Source organism: Physcomitrium patens, chromosome 3 (genome assembly GCF_059467195.1).
Source record: "Physcomitrium patens ecotype Gransden chromosome 3, ASM5946719v1, whole genome shotgun sequence".
In the NCBI taxonomy this organism is placed as follows: domain Eukaryota; kingdom Viridiplantae; phylum Streptophyta; class Bryopsida; order Funariales; family Funariaceae; genus Physcomitrium; species Physcomitrium patens.
Genome location: NC_143412.1, coordinates 17,687,068 through 17,707,406, shown reverse-complemented (window position 1 = coordinate 17,707,406; position 20,339 = coordinate 17,687,068). Strand labels below are relative to the sequence as shown.

The 20,339-nt window shown below is 42.8% G+C and overlaps 4 protein-coding genes across 14 annotated transcripts; 1 reads left to right on the top strand and 3 right to left on the bottom strand.

Annotated features, from left to right (window-relative positions):
• Positions 1–910: 910 nt before the first annotated feature.
• Positions 911–5,374, top strand: LOC112280256 (pyruvate kinase isozyme A, chloroplastic). The gene is made up of 7 exons (XM_024515555.3): positions 911–2,069; positions 2,605–2,692; positions 2,882–3,075; positions 3,315–3,436; positions 3,781–4,024; positions 4,134–4,368; positions 4,592–5,374. The coding sequence occupies exons 1-7, from the start codon at positions 1,416–1,418 to the stop codon at positions 4,906–4,908; spliced, it is 1,854 nt and encodes a 617-aa protein (XP_024371323.1). The 5' UTR covers positions 911–1,415; the 3' UTR covers positions 4,909–5,374.
• On the bottom strand, positions 3,589–13,689 carry LOC112280254 (putative LRR receptor-like serine/threonine-protein kinase At5g48740). 7 transcript variants are annotated; one of them, XM_024515549.3, is made up of 16 exons: positions 12,659–13,687; positions 11,819–12,545; positions 10,689–11,220; positions 9,971–10,428; positions 9,652–9,787; positions 9,427–9,501; positions 8,916–8,987; positions 8,566–8,631; positions 8,275–8,343; positions 7,856–8,100; positions 7,523–7,743; positions 7,223–7,349; positions 7,008–7,076; positions 6,606–6,783; positions 6,286–6,418; positions 3,589–6,042 (listed from the first exon to the last, which is right to left on the bottom strand). In XM_024515549.3, exons 2-16 carry the CDS (start codon positions 11,913–11,915, stop codon positions 5,707–5,709), a joined length of 2,814 nt encoding a protein of 937 aa, XP_024371317.1. In that variant the 5' UTR covers positions 11,916–12,545; positions 12,659–13,687; the 3' UTR covers positions 3,589–5,706. The 7 variants fall into 7 exon arrangements, 6 of the variants coding, with proteins under 6 accessions (XP_024371317.1, XP_024371316.1, XP_073388919.1 ...); XM_024515548.3 differs by having other exon boundaries at positions 11,819–13,688; XM_073532818.2 differs by having other exon boundaries at positions 9,652–9,721; positions 11,819–13,688.
• A 1,212-nt stretch (positions 13,690–14,901) lies between these two features.
• On the bottom strand, positions 14,902–17,029 carry LOC112279962 (ubiquitin-activating enzyme E1 1). Of its 5 annotated transcripts, none has more exons than XM_090249070.1 (4): positions 16,789–17,029; positions 16,162–16,333; positions 15,767–15,930; positions 15,045–15,464 (listed from the first exon to the last, which is right to left on the bottom strand). In XM_090249070.1, the coding sequence occupies exons 3-4, from the start codon at positions 15,882–15,884 to the stop codon at positions 15,169–15,171; spliced, it is 414 nt and encodes a 137-aa protein (XP_090105196.1). In that variant the 5' UTR covers positions 15,885–15,930; positions 16,162–16,333; positions 16,789–17,029; the 3' UTR covers positions 15,045–15,168. The 5 variants fall into 5 exon arrangements, with proteins under 5 accessions (XP_024370558.1, XP_024370557.1, XP_090105196.1 ...); XM_073532817.2 differs by having other exon boundaries at positions 15,767–15,911; XM_024514790.3 differs by lacking the exons at positions 16,162–16,333; positions 16,789–17,029 and adding an exon at positions 14,902–15,038 and having other exon boundaries at positions 15,341–15,464; positions 15,767–16,155.
• Positions 17,030–17,171: 142 nt separating this feature from the next.
• Positions 17,172–19,560, bottom strand: LOC112279961 (2-hydroxyacyl-CoA lyase). Its single transcript, XM_024514786.3, has 2 exons — positions 18,044–19,560; positions 17,172–17,783 (listed from the first exon to the last, which is right to left on the bottom strand). The coding sequence occupies exons 1-2, from the start codon at positions 19,463–19,465 to the stop codon at positions 17,469–17,471; spliced, it is 1,737 nt and encodes a 578-aa protein (XP_024370554.1). The 5' UTR covers positions 19,466–19,560; the 3' UTR covers positions 17,172–17,468.
• Positions 19,561–20,339: the final 779 nt, after the last annotated feature.

Sequence of the window (20,339 nt, the reverse complement as noted above, 5' to 3'; positions counted from 1 at the left end):
GCCTCACAATCTTTTGGGCTCAGTAAATTCCTGTGTAATTTGGAGCAGAATGAATTAAGAATTTAAGTTAGAAATTTTAATAATAATTATAATACTTAAATATTTCAAAACATACAAAATCACTTTTGAGTGAGACAATAATAAACCTTCTAAGGATAAAAAAAATTTGCAATTACATTGTAGTTTCATAAAGAAGTTTAACACTTCAACATATCACTAACCTTAATTCCACAAAATTCATTCAATTTAGCACATCAACCAATCACAAAATGTGTTCTTTGGAAGTGTCCTAATTCCAAATACTACATCAACCCATACACAAAGAAAAATAATATCAGTAAGGAACATAGTTGACCATTATGTTTTTGGCCCATTGCAAACCACAACCTTCACAATCTACACACGCACCTTACATCCTACACCTACAATGGTAAAAAAATCATACCCACAAACCTCAACAGTCCCCATCACCATGAGAAACATTTCTATGCGAAAAACAATCTCAAACCCCAACCCAAACAATAAGACAGAAACTAGAGACTAAACATTATTGACCAACTCAGGTTTGGCACCTTCAAATCCACATAAAACTTAACACAAACATTAACAAACCAAATGTCACACTCGGGAAGACATCATACAAAGAAGACAAGGTGATGGAGAAGGCGGTGGCCAAATGAATCAAACCCCTTCACCTTTTTAAGAGATATTTTTCTTTCCCCCTTTGAATGTATGTGTGCCTGTGTGTGTGTGTGTGAGTGTTTTTCTTTTCCTTCTTCTTTCTTTCTTTCTTCTCGCCCAAAAGAAGCAAAGTAAAAAAGTTGCTCCGCCTCGGATGGGGCTCCCGCGGCGAGAGTTTGTGTAAAAGACGGGGTGGCTGGGATGGCTGCCTCGGTTGTTCCGCCTCCAGGGCCGTGGGAAGGCTACTTCAAAGGTGACGATGCCACCCCACTCCACCCAACTCAACTCAGTGACTCCACCAACGCACTCGCCGTCTTCAACACCCTCTTTTCGTTAATCCCCCACCAGCCAGATTGGTGCGCGCTGCTCTCGCAGCTCACAACAATAACAGTCCGGGAGGCATGCAGCTCTGATACCCAGGACAACGGTAGTGCGTGAGAGCGAGCGAGAGAGAGAGTGAGACACGAAGGGGTAGTGAGACCTGAGAGGGAATGTGACTTGAACTCTTGGATACGTTCCTCATTTTTTCGTCTCTATTCCGTTGCCAAATTATCCACAGGTGCGAAGATAGTTGATTTCGCCACTGGGCACCTGTGCTCTTTACAGAATTTCTTTCTTTCGGAGGTGGGTTGTGCCTTATTGGGTTGTGCTCTGTTGGGTTTGTGTGGGTGAGTGGCGGCTGGGGAGTGGGAGGAGAAGAGAGCAGGTGGGGGAGGGTTGAGCTTGTTGCTTTCATGGTTCAGGGATCGATGATGCACATGCAGTCGCTGTGCTCGTCCTCTGTTCCGTTATGCGTTTATGGGGACCTTGCGGGGGTGTCCTCTGCTGGCGGTGGTAGGATCTCCTCTGCTTCTTTGCGCTCTGCGCTGTGTGTGTCGTCGCCGTTGGTGGGGGTGAACAAGTATGGGAAACGGATGGGGATGAGGCCGCAGGTTCAAGTGCCCCAGAGAAAATCTGGTTTGGTGTATGCGAAAGCCGAGGCAGTGTTGGGTTTGGAGGAGAACAAGGACGGAGCGGTTTCGGTGAATGGGGCGTCCCCAGCGAATCCAGGCGTTGAGGGGGCACAGAGCCAGTCCATGGAGATCGATTTGGTGACGGAGGCTGAATTGAAGGAGAATGGGTTCCGCAGCACAAGGAGGACGAAGCTGATATGCACTATCGGTCCTGCCACATGCGCACCGGAGCAGCTTGAGGCGCTGGCAATAGGGGGTATGAACGTGGCCCGTCTCAATATGTGCCACGGCACGAGGGAATGGCACACGGAAGTGATTTGCAATGTGCGCAGGTTGAATTCCGAGAAGGGCTATTCCGTGGCTATCATGATGGATACCGAGGGTAGCGAAATCCACATGGGGGATTTCAATGGCGCTCCGTCTGTTAAAGCCGAGGTTAGCTCTGCTACACGTCTTCATTTACCAGGATTCAACTGCATGAGTTCAATGGTAACGGAGTTTTTCGCGTAGAAGGCTCTTGCTTTCTAAAAGTAACTTGTGCTTTAACTATGAAGATCGCTATATGCGTTTAATTTGGGTTTCATCCTCTCTTTCCATCTCCACCTAACACGGAAATTGCGTATTTTGTTTCTCGTCACGATTGCTCTGTGTTTCATATTCTGTGCAATGGATCTGACTAATTCGCCCAGTTGATTTAACAAGCTAACTTCAAAGAAAATAGCACTTCAGCAACGTTGGTCGTGGATCGGATCGTTGTAGTACGCTCATCTAAAATTCTGTCCGCTTCTCTTCACAACCTGCAGGAATGCAAATCCTTGAGGGGGATGGATGCATGGGTTTCAAACGGTTTCATCTGGTTGAAGATTTGAACTGAGAGGTTCAACAGTTGCGGTGCATTAGCAGACATCCGGTATCAGATCGATTCTGGATTGCTGATAAATGTTCACTTTTCTGTGTACCTGTTGACCAGGATGGCGAGGAATGGATTTTCACGGTCCGCAAGTTCGGTACTCTGCCGGAGTTCACCACAATTGTAAACTACGACGGTTTTGCTGAAGGTACTCTGCCATTGCGCATAATTTACACCACTCACCGCGATCCTTCCCCTCACAAACCAGTATAATCTAAAGAGAGTAAAATTTAAATCAGTACGAGTGGCAATTGGGAGGAACATGGACTATGAAAATTGGCAGAAACATCTGTTATTCTTGGCCCGTCGCTGTTCACCGAAAACGGTTTTTTGGCAGATGTGAAGGTTGGAGATGAATTGGTGGTGGACGGAGGCATGGTTCGATTTGAAGTGATTGAGAAAGTTGGCCCTGATGTGAAGTGCAAGTGCACTGATCCTGGTCTCCTGCTTCCTCGTGCGAATTTGACCTTCTGGAGGGAAGGTCGGCTGGTCCGAGAGCGAAATGCGATGCTTCCCACCATCTCATCCAAGGTGAGCTAAATGGACGAACCATTCTACTCAACAATGCTGACCTTCTCGTGTAGTGTCACCAATCTCATACTTCTGACGACTCTCAAATGTCCTTTGAGCAAGGACTAAAAATCACTTGTATTACAATGCGCGTGGATATATATATATATATATATATATATATTTTGGAAGTTTGGTGTAAAGTTTTGGTGGATTATATGCTCTAGCCACCGCTCAATACTCTTGTTGCTCTTGTGCAGGATTGGATTGATATTGACTTTGGAATTGCAGAAGGGGTGGATTTCATTGCCATTTCCTTCGTGAAGACATCTGAGGTTATCAAGCATCTGAAAAGCTACATTCAAGCAAGATCACCGAACGGGTATGAGCGACTCGCTGTGCTTTCTTTGCAGCCAACTTTGTTTGGTATAGTTTCAGCTCATTGGTCTCGCCTCTTGTCTTCACGAATCGAGACTGTTACAGTAATTTATCACATCAGGATGTTTACAACTCCATCTTTGGGTTTCTCACTATTCCAGTGCAATGACGCTTCAATTTGATTATATGTATGTTCAGCCACCCATTCTGTTTCGATTAGCGTTGCTCTCATCTTTTGAGTACGAAATTGGACGTGATGAACTGAATTTCTTTGTTTGAAGTAGCCAGTGTGTTCCTCACTACTACGTTAGCATGCTGACCGATTTCTGTTGACGAACCCTGGAATAGGTCTATTGGAGTATTTGCTAAAATTGAGAGTAGTGATTCTTTGAAGAACCTAGAAGACATCATTCGTGTTTCAGACGGAGCTATGGTAGCCCGGGGCGATTTGGGCGCTCAAATTCCACTGGAGCAAGTGCCATCTGTACAGCAGGCGGTCGTTAACCTATGCCGGGAGCTCAACAAGCCAGTCATTGTAGCGTCACAACTTTTAGAGTCCATGATTGAATTCCCCACGCCTACCCGGGCAGAGGTTAGGGCACCATACATTTTCCTCTTCTGTCCAGTTTTCTACTAAGTAGACCGTGTGAGCTATGCTGCGGCTTTAGTCTTACCAGAGATCTTTTGGAATTGGTGACCAGGTGGCAGATGTATCAGAAGCTGTGAGACAACGAGCAGACGCTTTGATGCTCTCAGGAGAGTCCGCCATGGGCCTGTTTCCAGAGAAGGCTCTGAGCGTCCTTCGTACTGTTAGCCTCCGAATGGAGTCCTGGTGCCGTGAAAATAAGCAACATGCATCTGATCGTCTTCCAGAACTCTCTCCTGCGCTCGATGACCGAATCTCAGAGAACATTTGCAACTCTGCCTCTCAGATGGGTATGCAATCCCACGGATTTGTGTTTGAAGATAACCGTGACTTTATGAATCTACTAGAGGATGCATTTGTGAGCTGAAGGGTTTCTCGTTTTCGATTTCATGTACTGAGGCTTTCGTAAGAATGCTGGATGTATGGCGCTCAAGGGAAACATTCTGCACATCCGTGGCTAACCGATGACTCTGTTTTTTTTCTTTTTCTTGTACGTATATTTTTCAAATGCAGCTAACAGATTGGGAGTGGACGCCATTTTCGTATACACCCGGCGCGGCTACATGGCGTCTTTGCTGTCAAGGTGCAGGCCCGACTGCCCGATCTTTGCCTTCACGGATACCAAGATGGTCCGACAACGACTTAACCTCCAGTGGGGGCTGATTCCCTTCCGGCTGGACTTCTCCGGAGACATGGAGAGCAACCTTCGCAGGACGTTTGCGCTGCTCAAAGCGCGTGGGATGATGAAGAAGGGCGACTTAGTAGTGGCAGTATCAGACATCTCCGAGGCCGACATGTTGCAATCCATCCAAGTTCGGAGGATTCCTTGATAGGGTTTCTCTCCTTCTTTCCAAGAAAGATTCAGTTCTTCTAACTTTTGAATATGGAAGGGCCGGGTTAAAGAGGTCACTTGCAGAGGCCCGCTTGGGTTATGTGGCTAGTTGTGGAGTGAACTTCTCGGTCAAAGACTACTAGGGTGAATATGGAAGTTGCCTATGGAAGAGTTATCTGAAGGCTTGTACGAGAGCTTACTGGAGATTATAGTTGGAATTGATTTTTGCAGCAGCACCAGCAGCACCTGCAGCAGGCACGTGAGCAGGCTCTTGGCTGGTTGCCGCAAGTGCGTCATGCCACCTTCGTGGTACAACACCAAGCATTGATTGTCGCAAGATGAGCTCCTGCTTCTAGCTGTTACACAGATCTGAAGTCATAAGACATGTCACGATTGTAATACACGATATTGGCCAGCTTGTGTTCAATCGAAACACTTCTGCTGGCAGTTATTAGACATGTAAATTGCGTTTGAGCTTTGTGATGTTTTTCGCATTCTAACCTTTACTCGGGACAAGAGTGATAACATACACTGATCGCCCTTCAGATGAATCCTCCATCTGCGCACTTCGCCTCCTATATTGTTGTGACAGGAATGATTTATGCCTAGATATGGATCATGGCATTGGGTTTGGCTGACTTCTGTCCTACTGACGAACACATTGCTGTATCTAGGATCCATCGCGTTGGAGATAGATCATCACCAAATATCGAGAGTTAAGATATGTACCGTACTGTTTAATATGTTGGTACTGTTTCTAAAACGCATCCCAAGTATGTCCTTCTGCAGCCAACCTTCATCTGATTTGAGATATGTTCTTAGAACGCGTGGGGTATAATTCTGCGGAATGATAGGTTTTATGTTTAGTTGTGGTTCCCGAGGTAGATTGTAGCGATTGATGAGAAGAAGAATCTTTGTTGCCGGTCGGCAGCAAAAGTTCAATATCTGCGGCCCGTCTTAGCTCCCTTACCACCTGCGTCATTGACGGCCTGTTTGCCCCCTCTTTCTCAGTGCATTGGAGAGCTACGTTAGCCACAATAGCCAGACTCTGCAGAACGAACTGGTTTCTTAACGCTTTGTCGACCACTGAGGTGTCTCCTTTCGGAATATCATCTTGTAGAGCTGGTCGAACCTGCAGTATCAGTGATTCCTAAGCATTATTTCCTGGTTTATGTACCTGATTGTTTTAAGAGATTCTCTAACACATATATTTAGAGAACGGGATTTGCTGTAAAGTTGTTTAAGTAGCGGTGGGTTATATCTCGTAGGGTACCTAAATCTGGCCACTCGACCCAAAAAGACGGACCAATTGTGAAGACCGACCTCAGTCGTCCTGGTTACAGTAAAGAGGTAGGTTATTTGGGGGAGTGGGTACCCATGCGACAAGATTGTACTCTTCAGGAGTGCTATCGCTGGAAAGAGGTTCTCTTCCACACAAGATCTCCATGAGAACAACCCCAAAACTGAATACATCGCTCCTATCAGTCAGCTGAGACGTGTTGAAGTACCTGAAATCACAATTCAATTCCATCCACAATCAAACGATTTCTACATAAATAGTTCATACTATCTTCGAGAGTTAAGGAAGGTTTTCAATATCTATTTGAATCCAATCTTTTTTCAGCTGTGGGGAAAGATTTGACGCTTTCTGCTACACATTTTGTTAAAAACCAGAAGATGAAGTAGGAATATTACTCAGGATCAAGGTACCCTGCCGTGCCTCCAACAAGGGACTTTTCGTTATGGCTAGCTGGCTTCGAGAGACAAAAATCAGCGACCTTGGAAAAATAATTGGGTCCTAGCAAGATGTTGGAGCTCTTTACGTTTCTGTGGATAATATTAAATTCACAACCACGGTGCAGATGCTCAAGTCCTGCGTATTAAAAAAATATTGATTAAGATTGAGTCGTGCTTGGCAGGATGCCACACTATCAGAACTTGTAAGCATGTTTCAGCTGGTCTAATTACTGGAGTACAGAAGTGCTGGAAAATAGTCTGCAGAAGAGCCTAATTCTTTACTTTTTCGCAGACTACATTTTAAAAATAAGAATGTTAAACAAAATGCACAAAATCTTATTTTACAAAGACAGATTTTACCAACGGCTGCCCCAATAACTGAAGTTAGTCTTTGTTCCCAGCTCATCGGTTGTATCTTTGAAAGAGGACCTGTGCTTACACCACGAAAGACAGATCACTTCAATCAATTTGCGCCTTCATCGTCTAAGAAGTATCCTTGTATTCCCACTACTGTGATTAATACTGGAGGTCTTCACAATATTTGTACTTGAATGCCAAAAACCAGGACCTCTCACCGTATAAATGATCTTTGAGCGAACCCCCAGACATGAACTCGAAGACCAGCAGTTGCTTTTTGCACTCTAGACAAAATCCTATCAGCAGCACCAGATTCTGGTGGCGCACTTTCGACAGCAATGAAACCTGAATTCGAAAGACCATCAACTCTTAGTTTCTGAGACGAAAATAGAAAACTGAGGGTTTAACAAGGACAGAAAAGATGAAAAGCAACTATATTTTTATTAGGGAACAGATATCGTGAAGTCATACCATCAATAATCAACCCATCTACCTAGTAGCTTTGGGGCCTCTTGTACCTCATTCAAAAAAGAATCAGCATCGAGTTGTAAACCGTCTGCCCGCATTTTGATGGCGACATCCGTCCCATCTTGTAACCTACCTCGGAAAACCAGACCTAGATTACCTTCACCTAAGATTTGTTTAAATCGATTGGTCGCATTTTCAAGTTCTAGAAAGGAAAATCTCTTAGCGTTCTTTCCGAGTGTCAGCTCTTTTTCCAGAATATTAACCGTCCCCGCTGCAGATATGTGGTGCATCTGTTAGTAAACTGCAGGCGAGTTTAATGCCAATTGGACTTAGCAGCACGAGTAAAATTACTTTTAAGGGGAATCGTGAATAGTGAGCATCACCTTCTTGAAACGCGTTTATTAATTCGCGTTTTAGTTTGTAGCGACGACAACCTGTGAACCCGGCAGCTGCAATTGCTAGCACGGCAGCACTGATTCCCATTACAACTCCTGTAATCACCGACTTCGAGTAGTGTTTGGAGCTTCTTATGGCATTTCTTTCAACAGATTGAGGTACTGTGGAACTCGCCAATGATGGAACACAGGGGTCTGTACTGCCGTATTGAATGCAAGGATTTCCTGACGTGCTGCATCAATTCCATGAAAATAATTAATTCAACTGAATCGGCATGTTTTGTTTGTTTCCAAGTTTCTGGTGTGGCGAATAAACCAGAACAGCCCATTGGTGTGGCGATTGTCGTGGCCATGAGCAGAAAAAGTTCAAAAAAAAAGTAATTTTTGGGTAGTCAGAGGACAATTACATAACCACCAAGCCGGGCTGGGTCAATCTTCCTGGTAAGGGCCCAGAGAATTGATTGTTGGCAATGTTCCTGGAAGAGAAGAAGAATACCAGATCAAAGGTGAGGCAGGACATAGACCCCAGGAAACATAGAAGTGAAATGCAACATGTCACCGTTCCAAGTTTAGATTGAGCTCTCGTTTCTGATTATAATATGGTAAACAAGGAACATGTTCTAGAGAGAGAGGGATACCTACATGTTTTGAAAAGAGCACAGCTTGGACAAAATCGAAAATGACATCGAAGTGCTTACAGATAATGGAGATTCAAGGTTGCAAATACATCCAGGGTTCCTGAAAGTTGATTATCGCTCAGGTCTCTGCAATTTGAGTATAGATCATTCCATCAAGATCACCTTGACAGAGTATGCATTTGTGTCTGAATCCGGAAGGTGAATATCGACATATGACGGAAGTCAGCTTTCGAGGACAAATGATAATTATCACTAGTTTGTACTGTGTCAACTCAGAACACTGGGAAATCGAATACTCGATTTACCTGCAATTAATGCAGGGGTTTGCTACGAAAGATTTGAAGGAAGCAACTGAAATAATTTTTCGCAAGAGAGACATGGGCCACTGAAAAATATTAAGTTCCACTTACAGATCTCTCAGGCTTTGAAAACGTTTTGTGAGATTTTGGACATGTCCCACTAGATTGTTGCCGCTTGCATTTCTGCGAAGCCATTGAATAATCAGACTCAAAATTGAAAGAAAAGTTCCAGTGTTCTTGATTTCATAGAGGATGACCTTGTACAAAACATCCTGTCCTGCTCTTTAAGCGTCAAGTGCACATCACAGTAGTTTGCAGCACTCTCAATTTGTACGTGAACCTGAGTAAAAGCAGAAACAATGCTTGCAGAATGTCTGCCTAAAGATGTGGTAAAATATTATCTGATGGATAAAAGCCTTCAAGACGATTTGGATTAGCAGGTGAATTAAAGCTAATTTGGATTCTACTTTTTTCTTGATGATTCATGTAGGCTGTAGGTCTACGTAGAACCGCACTGATTGACAACGTACAATAAAAGGATATTTATACAACATGCATGATATGATTTGTAGCAGCGTGCAACGTATTCTCCGTAAAGAAGTCGGTTAAGGTAGTTTCTTACAAAGATTCAAGACTAGTGAAATCTTGAAATAGGCCTGCAACGTCACCTGATAGTTGCGAGTTGGAAAGATCCCTGCTAATGATCACAAAATTTCTTGTCACAATGATCACATGTAGAGCTGAACTTATGTCCAAATTCATGACTGCTCTCCCACAAAAATCCCAACCCTCCTATCCATATGATACGTGGAACTTATTTTCAAATTGAATTGAGTAGGACACTTACAGAGAGGTAACCACGCCTACCGTATTGCAAATGACTCCTCTCCATGGAACTGGAAAGCATGGATCACTACCTAGTGCCCAATCCAGCAGTACATTCTGAATATTGAAGTTCAGCTCAATTAAATTCAGCGCTCTGGCTACAAACCACAAAATTGCACTAAAATAAGGCTTTTCTTGATTGTTTTACACGGAACACAAGACAATCTTCTAACATCTTTACAGTCCTGCATTGTTTTTTACTCGATATCCTCAAACGAGGATCCAACTTAATGCCTTCAGTAGAATGCTAATTCACATAATCATGGTGTGAGAAGCCTTACCGTCTCGCTGATTAGAAACATGCATCAACTGTATGATTTCGTAAACTTCGAGACCATTGATCTGAGGAGCCCCTATAACTGGGAGAAGCGAGATGTTCCACCATGAGCTTGCGGCCTGAGTCGCTGTGAACTCAGCACCAGAGAGAGGAGGCCATCCGACCACTGTTGTTAAAACTGCCCCATTTACAGTCATGATGAATGTCGGACCAGTTGTATTGTAGAGTTCTCCAAAATATGCGTTCATTAGGTACTTCCCATTCGGTTTGGACAAAGGAAGGGAATATGATAGTGTCTGATTGTGATAATTAAAGCGATTAGATTGCAGCACAATCAAGGGACAATCATCAGTCACTGCTGATGTTTTCAATTTGCGTGATATTGAATGAGTACTCGTGGTGCTTCCGTCAAGGTAGTAATGATCAGGATCCCATATTCTGTCGTATCTGTCGTCTGGATACCTGCATTTCCACATGGAAAGATTAAGCTAAGCTTTGAACAGACCCTAACACTACACGTGGCATATCCTGCCTGCTAACTCTAGAATGAGAATATCAGAAATTTCTTTAGGAAACTTTTCGTAATCTAGTTTGGATTCAAGTGACCTGTAGATTCAAAACGTTATTCCTGTCTAATTGTCTTTATTCACACATGAAGCAGATTTCCCAAAAATAAAGAAGCACCTTTTTATTTCACACATGCCCAATTTCGTTGTACTCACCTCGTAATTTTCATAGCTTCTGACCCACAGTCTATTCGGTAGACTTTCTTTAGGGCTACTCCTAGGGAGGAGCTTGCACGATTATACGATCTTGGTGGAAGTGGACGCAACTCGAGCAGAGAAATTACTGGAATTCCATCCATTGCAATAAGGCAAAATGCCTGCTCCTGGTCGGCATTCAGAATTATCTCCTCAACCCAAGGATCTTGCACGTTTAAGTTGATCGTGCTGTACATTGTCGCTCCGATTGAAACTCCAAATACTGGGGGTTTATTGAGAGAATCGTAATTTCCATAAGCGAAAGTCGCTCGCACAAGACTTAGGCTAGGTGGAACAAGATTGCTAAAGCAGCTCCTTCCTGAAGGGCTGCTCGCATCGGGAGGAAATGCCCGCAGCGTAAGGAGCGATGCTTGATTCGGTAAGCTGAAAGCTTTGCTGATTGGTGGAGCATAAGCAGCATCACTAGTCCAGGAGATGCCGTCACTTTGAGAGAAATAATCTGAAGAAGCTCCGCACATAAAACTTACAAACCCTGCAGAATCAGAGAAAATGTATCCAGTATTAGTAGGTATATGTCTTGGATAATATCAAAATTGCAATCTATCAACAGTGCAAACTATGGGGTTGATTTTAAGGAAATGTTTTGCGTTGTCTATGTAGAAACCCAAGACCAAGTGCACTCTCGATAGCGTTAGTAGGAGAAGCGCAAATGATCATTCTTACTGTTTCATAGCAGTAATTGATTTCAGGTTAGAAAACCAGTTAGTCCTATAACATGTACTAGACTCCTTACTCCAGAACAAAAAACTTGTAAGTTTTCTTCGTTTCTACGCAGAGCACATACACTTGGTGACACTCATAATTTATGTCGCTAACGGTCTTAGACACTCTATCTGTGGTTCTCTCACCACACAAGATACATAGTTGATGGTTGGATTACACTGCAGTGACTTATCCAATTATTAGTCATGAAACGTGAGTTTGTGAGGATTTCATGATCACAGAGAATACTATTGCACTTTTTGGTGTCTTTACCTGATAAGCAACATCTAACGGTTCTAAAACTTAATTACAAGAATGTACAGCAAGATTTCGACACACTTCAAGGTAGAGATATATAGAGCTATTACCTGTCTCTGCGTTTACTGCGACGGAGTTGTCCATAATTCCAAACAGCACAAGCAATTGCAGCAATACTAGCATCTGCATCGCCTTGGCAAATTTCATTCTCCTCCTAAGCCAGTTGCACTCTCTTCTTGGACTTTCGAGCCATGTAGTCTCTCATTATCCTCATGGTATAAACACATCAATATCATATGAGCAGGAGTAGGTTTGGGTCACAAAAATAAGTATGTCCTGCCTAACTTCAATGAATGCTTTGCTAACAATAACCAGCATCTACAAATTGATTTCGATACCAAGATGGGGGAGAAAAGAGTTATTGGGATTCAGAACCGAAACTTGGAAAATCATGATAGGTTCTCTACAGAAACTTATCAGAACCTCACCCCCGAAAAGGGACAGTCGGGAGCTAAAAATGGTCAGGACCCTCACTAGCTCGGAGTTCTCTCGAATTCACTAAATTTAGATCCTGCGGGGCAATCTTAAGATTCTTAGAACTAAATGAGAGAAGGACTTCATATCAAGACCAAAATCTCACCCGAAGACTAGATCACGGAACAAGATGCCGAACAAAGATTATTGAAGAGCGACAATAGCTACGCTTCGATGTTGATATTACTCAGGTCTTCACAAAATCAGCTAACCGGTGGTATAACTCACAAATGTTCATTCAAAAAATAGTTCCATCCAGATCATTCGAACATTACTCCAACATTTCACCTCGGACCTCAAAATCTGCGCACGCGAACAGGAAGAAATCACAGTACGGGCGACTTCACCAAAACACTAAGTAATCGAAAAGAGACCTTTTAAGTGCAATGAAAGGGCTATAGAAGACAACGCTCAACCTCGTAGTCACAGTGTCTGCTCGAGAACAACAGCATTTCACATACTACTGCAAGTTGTATGTGAATTGAATAAGTAGCAGTTCCAAGGACAATTTAACGAAATCGAGTTGCGACAATTTAACGAAATCTTGAAAAAAGAACTGCAGAGAACGCCGCCGAAATCCCATGAAAATGAGAAGTATTAATCCTGCACGAGCAACAAATATCTCCGATCAACAATACAGAAAGGAAAGCCACGCCGATCGGAATCGCGGGCTTCGGGAAATGGCGGGGGTGGCAACTGTGTCATGAAGCTCCCCATTCAAATCGGTGACAATCACCATCAGGTTCATTCGTCGTCTCGAGCTGGATGATGGATGAACTTCGGATGAATGAACCCAATGGTGGAATTTTTTTAATTGTGAAAAGTGTTATGAGTAAGTATCTAAAAAAATTAGATAGTTTTTTTATTTTTTATGAGAGTGCACATTGAATATACGGAGTAAAAAGCATCAAACAAGGCAGGTAAAGAGAAAAGAAAAGAAAAGGTTAATGAGGAAAGTGAAGAGTTCTAATGTGTAAGGACTAGACAAGATTTCATTAATACATAGATACATGTTTAAACAATATGATGTATTAATATCAAGATGTTTCTTTTGTGCCCTTAATCTGATAGTTTAGATTTATTTACGTCCAATAGACCCTCAGTTTACTAGCTGTCATCACAATCTAATGAGTTTTGGGTTTTGGAGTAAAAAGACAAAATGGTGTAATGCTGACTTTCTAGTAAGGCAATTTACAATGAACTCAAATTTTTGACACATGAATCTGATCGGTGCTTAAAATACACATCTCTTAAATTATTCGTTTTGCTATATGATTTGGTTACAGAGTTGAGTTTCCAACAATGATGTCAGAAACAAGAAAAATACCCACATGAACAGCCACAAATGATTCCTAGAAACTCTTTTTAACATTCACAACAAAGTATTTTATAGTTTTGTTGTCCTCTTAACACATGGAGTTTTAGTTCAATGACAAACAAGGGCTGCTGCGTGCTGTACACTGGAGTTGCTTAGAAATCTGAGCATTTGAATACATTCAACACAACAATAATGTTCCACAATATGAAGTTGCACATTCCTGTTGATACATTCAACACAATAATGTGCAACTTCCTGTTTCAGAAAGAGCAGTCTTAAGATTACAATTACAAACTGAGGAAAAAGAGACTTCAAAAAATTGCTACAGTAGTGCATCGCTTGATTCTGATGCCATAAAGTAGAGTTCATGGCTTACCACTTCAAACCCACATCTTTACCAAGGTACAGAAACATCTACATCTTGTTGAATAGCCAACCGTATTTGTCATACGATTCTGATTCCATGAAAGTTGTTCAAACAGCAAAATTACAAAAATCCTAGGAACGGATTCTGTGTTGGATTGCTTATATATATATATATATATATATATATATACATATATATATGTATGTGATACAAACTAACAACGCACCAGCTCTGAAGATTGAATGTACACTCTATCTTTTTTGTTCCTCAAAGAGGTGCACGATTCTTTACGAAGACGGAAAAGGTTCAAAGACCTAGGTCTGCCTTGCTACCGTACTTTAGCGACAACATCAGGAAGCTCCACATCCTCCTTGTTTGCATTTATGCATGAAATGGAAAAGCAAATTTTTGTTTCCTCTGGAGAAAGTGTCACTTCGCCAAAGGTTATAACAAGATCTAATAAAGTCAGCGCCATTCTGTCTTTAATCTTTGAAGCGTGTAAAAAATCAGCATGTAAGAAACTCTTCTCAAATGAAAGCATGGTAATCTGCAAGAAAATTACCATGACAATTATGATGCAAGTCATGGCATGTTATTCTGATCATTATTTCTTAAGAGGTTCATTACCGAGAGTCCGTGTTGGCACAGAAAACCTTCGCAGTACAACTCTCACGGTCACAAATCTGTGGTTGAACAAGCTGACCTTGTCCTAGCAACTAACATGCAGACATGTTGTATAGAAAATGCATGTAATTACGGTTTTTCCCATGAAAAACAACAAACACTGCCTTAATGGAGAGTTTATCAGGTGACGCTTGTATTTGGTCAGTCTGAAGATGCTACACACTATTTTTTTGATCAATTCATCAGAGAGAACAACCTGCAATCAGTCTTAGAGCACAATTTGCAAACCATAAAGTGGTAGACTATTACCGTGGGCTCGAAAACACTTTGATAGGTCGTGCAAACGTAAATAAAGGGACGGCCAAGTTGAAGTAACCATGTTTATGTAAAAGGTTTGCTCTGAATTAACTTATACAGCTCCAGACACATAAACCTCCTACCCCTGAGGTAAATGTCGAGATTGCTGGTCTAAACCCAGAAGCCTTGCCTACAATACAACCAACATGATACTCATCACGAATTAGACCACCCCGACAATACTGCAATTCTGATCGTGTGAGCTCACTATAATATCTAAGTAAATGTGGCAGTGATCTTCTGTGAAGAGGATGTCGGAATCAGCACAAGTTGCGTAAATTCAGAGGACATGCATGACAAATCCTCAAAGCAGCTACTGATTTCAATAAATGAAGAACAGCAAACACCCAATCAACAGCCCAAGTGCCTTCATCAAAATGCAAAGCAAAAGATCCAAGAAAAGATAATATTAAAAGCAACAAAAATGAGAACCTGCAATCATCAGTGCCGGGAATGCCATAATTCCGTCCCCTCAGGCTTGAAGCTGTAGCTGCATACTCAGCATGATAGTTGTGCCCGTCGTCCTTTTCAAATTCAATAGTACTAACATGAATCCCTGCAAAACAGCAAGACAGCACAACATCAACCATTAAACCAACTATGCGAAGTAAAACCAGAAAGTTAGCAAAGACTTCCGTAATGCCTCAGGTCTACAAAGATTCATTACCAAAGTCCCGGAGTAGAAGAAATTGCAACATGGTACACAACACTTGACAACAATTCCTTAAAGAAGAAAAAAGAAAAAAGAAAAAAAACAAAGAGGTTCACAGAATGCGTCACTGGAAAGTCTAACAGAAGATCCATGAACGAGCTACGAAAAAGTAATTACGACTTCATCAAATGGTACATGCACTTTACCGCAAGGGAAGCAAGAGAGGGAAGCAGGAGAGGGAAGATCTCTCAAAATTCTCACATGCCACCGCAACATCATAGTCTGCAGAACTCTTTCGAGAGTTGGATTGATTCCGCAATTCATTATCTGTAACTTCTATTTTACTCTCTTCTGCAGAGCAGCGCCAGTTCTTTAAGAGTAGAGGATACCCAGCAAATAGTGTACATGCCCATACAAACATTCGAGCTGAAACGATAGTCATGGTGATAAAACCCACTAGTGAAACAATAGTTTGAGAGACATGAGTAGTCTATTTAAGAAACCCTATACTTCTGTTCATGAAACTCCCAGACACGAGGCCTGTGGAAACCAATGTCACAGAACAGTACAAGGTGAGGTTGAGCTTGGAGAGGGTGCTTACTTTAGGTTCGAAAGGAGGAATAACAACACGCTGAAGAAGTTCTAGAAAGATAGCCCGGTCTTGGCAGCAGCCATGATAAAATCAAGGTGGAGATTGTCCGCGGAGTCGAAAGTTACTGGAGTTGGAAACCTCTTTCCAATTTAGAACGGAGCACCCGTCCTGGTCATATCCGCTGGAAAGTTGAGACAAAGCTCCAAATGTAAACATCATTTTAAAACGAAATTTATGCTTTTCAAAGCAATTAAACTTACTAGATTATAAGTCATAAAACATCGCATGGTGTTGTTTAATTTTCTGTTTAAAAAATGTATATATTTTTGAAGGTTTTTTGATAGACTTCTTTGTCAAACTTTAGCACATATTCAGTGACCTCAGCATGACATAGTATAGCTCTTAACTACAATGATTTATTACTTCTTACAACAATTATAAATCGATTCCATAGTTTCGGAGCCACTAGGTAGGCATGAAAAGAACTGTTTTACTAATATGGAGAGACAACCATAATTGGTGATTCAAAATGGCATGCACTTAGGAAAGAAAGTACAATTTGGAGACAATTCCAATTCAAATTGCATATATACATGCATCATGTCAAATATATTTGTTATTAAGAGTGCAAGTTACAAGTTGAATTTATGGTTGATTCAGGATGTGTTGGACTTTAATCTCTGCCTCCAATAACATTTTCACAAACGTCTGGATTCAGTATGTGAGTTTCTGTTGTGTAGTAACATTTTAATGCCGATTACGAAGTCTCTGGATACGCTCAAAGCCTCACCCACAAGTCTGAATATACAAGTTCAGAATCCATGTGCTCAGAGAGCCACAGATACACTATGTATGCTGTTGGTATAATTCAACCTGTGTAAGCACATTATTATAGTTCAAACAAAGCAGTCCTAGTTCAACATGTCATCGATATGTATGTCCTACGCAATACCTTCACAAGCAATGAGCAACAACTCCTCTCGTTCACAAATATGTGTAGTACAGAGGCAAAAAGAAAATGCCAAAAGAATTTTTTTAAGTCAGGATATGCTTCACTTCGACGGTGAACATTGAGGCCTAATACCTCTTCTTTGAATTTAGCAAATTGCAGGAAAAATAAGAACGATACCGATTATGGTGAAGTTTCGATTAGCCAATACTCTTTACAGAACTGCAAATGAAATGACATTCGAGCGCCACCTGGAATGGCGGCGAAAGATGATACGCGTGCCTGATGCAGGAACCTCACCAACCGTCACAAAAGTTGAGATGTTTCTGGCAGAATTGAAATGTCTTCACTAGAACAGAGAACAAACCTAGTTTCGGTGACCCATGCGGCCACTTTCGGAACCAGCATACGGGTCAATTGTCACATTGATCACTGCAGGTTTCCTTGCAGCGAATGATTCCTTCAACGCCGACTGAAGCTCTTCGGGATTTTCCACCAGATAACCTTTTCCACCAAAAGCTTCCATAACCAAGTCGTAACGAGCACCTGGCACAAAGGACGTCGGAGCGGGGTCATCTTTGTGAGGACCTACGATATCTTCTGCAGGACGCCGATCTCCACCATAGACTCCACCGTTGTTGAAGATAATCACAACCACAGGTAACTTGTACCGGACTAATGTCTGCAGGCAAACATAGCACAAAATCCAATATAAGCATTTGGCCCTGCCCGAGAGGCAAAATCCACATTGAAGACGAATCGTCACAAAACTAAAGATCTTTAAGAGTAGCGAATGTTTGCGCACATGATCTCACATGGGACTTGGATCTTCGATGCATGCTTCTCAGCTTTGCAAAAGTCAATAATGCGAGCCTTAAGGCTTAATGCATGTTGAAACCATGATTTCGGAACACAAACACGAGCTGGGATAAGATAGCATACCTCAACTTCAAGTCCACTAAAACCAAACCCAGAGTCGCCCTCCACAGCTACCACGAGCTTCTCAGGGTTCGTCACAGCAGCTGCAATGCAATACCCTAGCCCAACTCCCATAGTGCCCCAAGTTCCAGCATCTAGTCTTGTTCGTGGTTCCGTCTGTTCCAACACAGACCTACCTACGTCCATAGTATTAGCTCCTTCAGATACAAGAATTGGAGCCGGAGATCCAACAGATAGAATCGCATCGCGGATAATTTTCATAGGCGTCAAGAAATTGAAAGGCACGACGACCTTGTTGAGACTTCCAGCCATCCTTTGCACATTCGATTGCGCCTTCGACTTGATTTTCTGAACCCATTCGTGTTTCTCACCCAAAGCAAATGGTTGGTCCTTGATTTCCTTATTAAGCTGCTTAATAACAACATCCGCATCCCCAACCAGTCCAAGTGTAGGTTTTCTGAATTCTATTTCCTCTTTAGAAACATCCACCAAAATGAATTTGACATCCTTGGACCATCGTGGAGCCTCACCGAAGTGAAGCAACCAGTTCAACCTAGCTCCAACAACCAGAGCAACATCTGCTTCGCCTATGGCAAGAGACCGGGCAGCTGAAGCAGATAAAGGATGGGCATCGGGTAATATGCCCTTAGCCATAGGAGTAGCCAAAAAAGGAATGCCTGTCGACTCCACTAGATTCTTCAATGCTCCTTCAGCACGGGAAAAAGCCGCGCCTTTACCAAACACAATCAATGGGCGCTTTGCATTACGCAGTAATGAAGCGGCCTCGCTAATCTCTGAATCACCTGCAGCGAATTCCTTCCGTGGGCCCTCTTGTGCCCATGCGGGCACATATGGTTTCAAATCAGCAAGCAACTCAACAGCTTCATCCTCGGTGACCTCTTCGTGAAGAACATCTGCGGGAAGATCAACATACGTACCACCAGGCCGACCACTGACGGACACAGTCACAGCCTGGGCAACCACTTTAGGGATTTCCTTAATATTGTGAGCTTTTCCGGCATACTTTGCAAAAGGTTTCACAATCTCAAGCTGATCGAGCTCTTGGAAATCCCCCTTGCCAATGTCTGCCTGCACGCTAGAACCTGACACTAAAATCATTGGCCACGTGTTGATCTGCGCATTACTTAATCCGGCTAATCCGTGCACGCATCCTGGCCCAGAGACTGTCAACAACACGCCAGGCTTTCCCGTCAAGTAGCCAGAAGCACTCGCGGCATAACCGGCAGATTGCTCATTGTGGAAGGCAATGAAACGCACTCCTACTTTCACACAAGAGGACGCGAACGAGGTCACAGGGATGCCAACCACACCATACATAGTCTCCACGCCCATCTTTGCAAACGCCCGGGCAGCAAGAAGGTTGCCATCAACTTTTTTCGTCTTCTCCATAGTCTCTTCCGCCATGAAACCCCTCTACACAATCGATTCCCTTCTCAAGCTCCAAATTCCACAAAACCCTGAACAACAAAATCTCGATTCTCTCAAGAGCTGAACTCCACCAAACAATCCCCAACAGTTCTACCTCTCATCCACCACTTCAGTTCACGAAAATTTCCGTCTGCAAAAGCCGCCCCAGAAAGATACAGCGTCCAAATCTACATGAATAAAATTGGTAAAAGGGGCAGAATCATGTCAACACGTGGGCTGCTATTATTGTGCTGTTGCTTTCAAGAGATGGATGAGGCCAGTCGATGAACAAGAACAGGAGGTTCCATCCGCCACTCCGAGAAAACTATCCTGCCTGGTAACCCAGAAAGCTCGTTCAGCGAATCAAGACATCTTTTGAAGACAACCTTGGTTTTCTGATCAGAATTCCCTCAGAGGTGAAACAGAGCTGGATCTGCGTCTTCTTGCGAGCTTCTCGTTGGCGTGGAGGCGATGCCGAAAGCCCAAAAACAATAAGCCGAAGCACAACACCAACGCAATACAGATTCCCCAGTGGCTTGTCGTGTGCGGAGAAGAGTGGATGGTGGTCACTACGTGTATCCGTGCCCCATCTCAGTGACCAACACGAATTCCATGTATGAATGCCATGTGGAAAATATCTTACCATTGATGGTGCACGTGTTCCGATACAGACACCTGTGAAGACTAATTTAAGGACGGAGAAACAGCTGGCCACGCACCCATCTCCGAGGTATTTACGCCTGAGGGTCTCCATGGATCAGATCTCTCCCTTCATCCCTCGCAATTGGGATTTCACTGCCAATCGCAGAACACAGTTAGGGTTTCTGGACCTTGTTGAAGCAGCAACACAAGTTGACTTAATCGAGTTGCT

Bases quoted from the DNA above. Each gene is read 5' to 3' on its own strand.
- LOC112279961 (XM_024514786.3), bottom strand. From the start codon at position 19,465: ATGGCGGAAGAGACTATGGAGAAGACGAAAAAAGTTGATGGCAACCTT. The intron at 17,784-18,043 runs GTATGCTATCTT...GTTTGCCTGCAG, and splicing joins TTAGTGGACTTGAAGTTGAG to ACATTAGTCCGGTACAAGTT.
- LOC112280254 (XM_024515548.3), bottom strand. From the start codon at position 11,915: ATGAAATTTGCCAAGGCGATGCAGATGCTAGTATTGCTGCAATTGCTT. The intron at 9,788-9,970 runs GTAAGGCTTCTC...TGTGGTTTGTAG, and splicing joins TGTTTCTAATCAGCGAGACG to CCAGAGCGCTGAATTTAATT. The intron at 8,101-8,274 runs GTAATTGTCCTC...GAATTGATGCAG, and splicing joins CAGCCCGGCTTGGTGGTTAT to CACGTCAGGAAATCCTTGCA.
- LOC112279962 (XM_024514787.1), bottom strand. From the start codon at position 16,002: ATGACTATCGTTTCAGCTCGAATGTTTGTATGGGCATGTACACTATTT. The intron at 15,465-15,821 runs GTGAGAATTTTG...GCTGTTTTGCAG, and splicing joins CTATGATGTTGCGGTGGCAT to GGATTCATGTTAGTACTATT.
- LOC112280256 (XM_024515555.3), top strand. From the start codon at position 1,416: ATGGTTCAGGGATCGATGATGCACATGCAGTCGCTGTGCTCGTCCTCT. The intron at 2,693-2,881 runs GTACTCTGCCAT...GTTTTTTGGCAG, and splicing joins CTACGACGGTTTTGCTGAAG to ATGTGAAGGTTGGAGATGAA. The intron at 4,369-4,591 runs GTATGCAATCCC...TTTCAAATGCAG, and splicing joins CAACTCTGCCTCTCAGATGG to CTAACAGATTGGGAGTGGAC.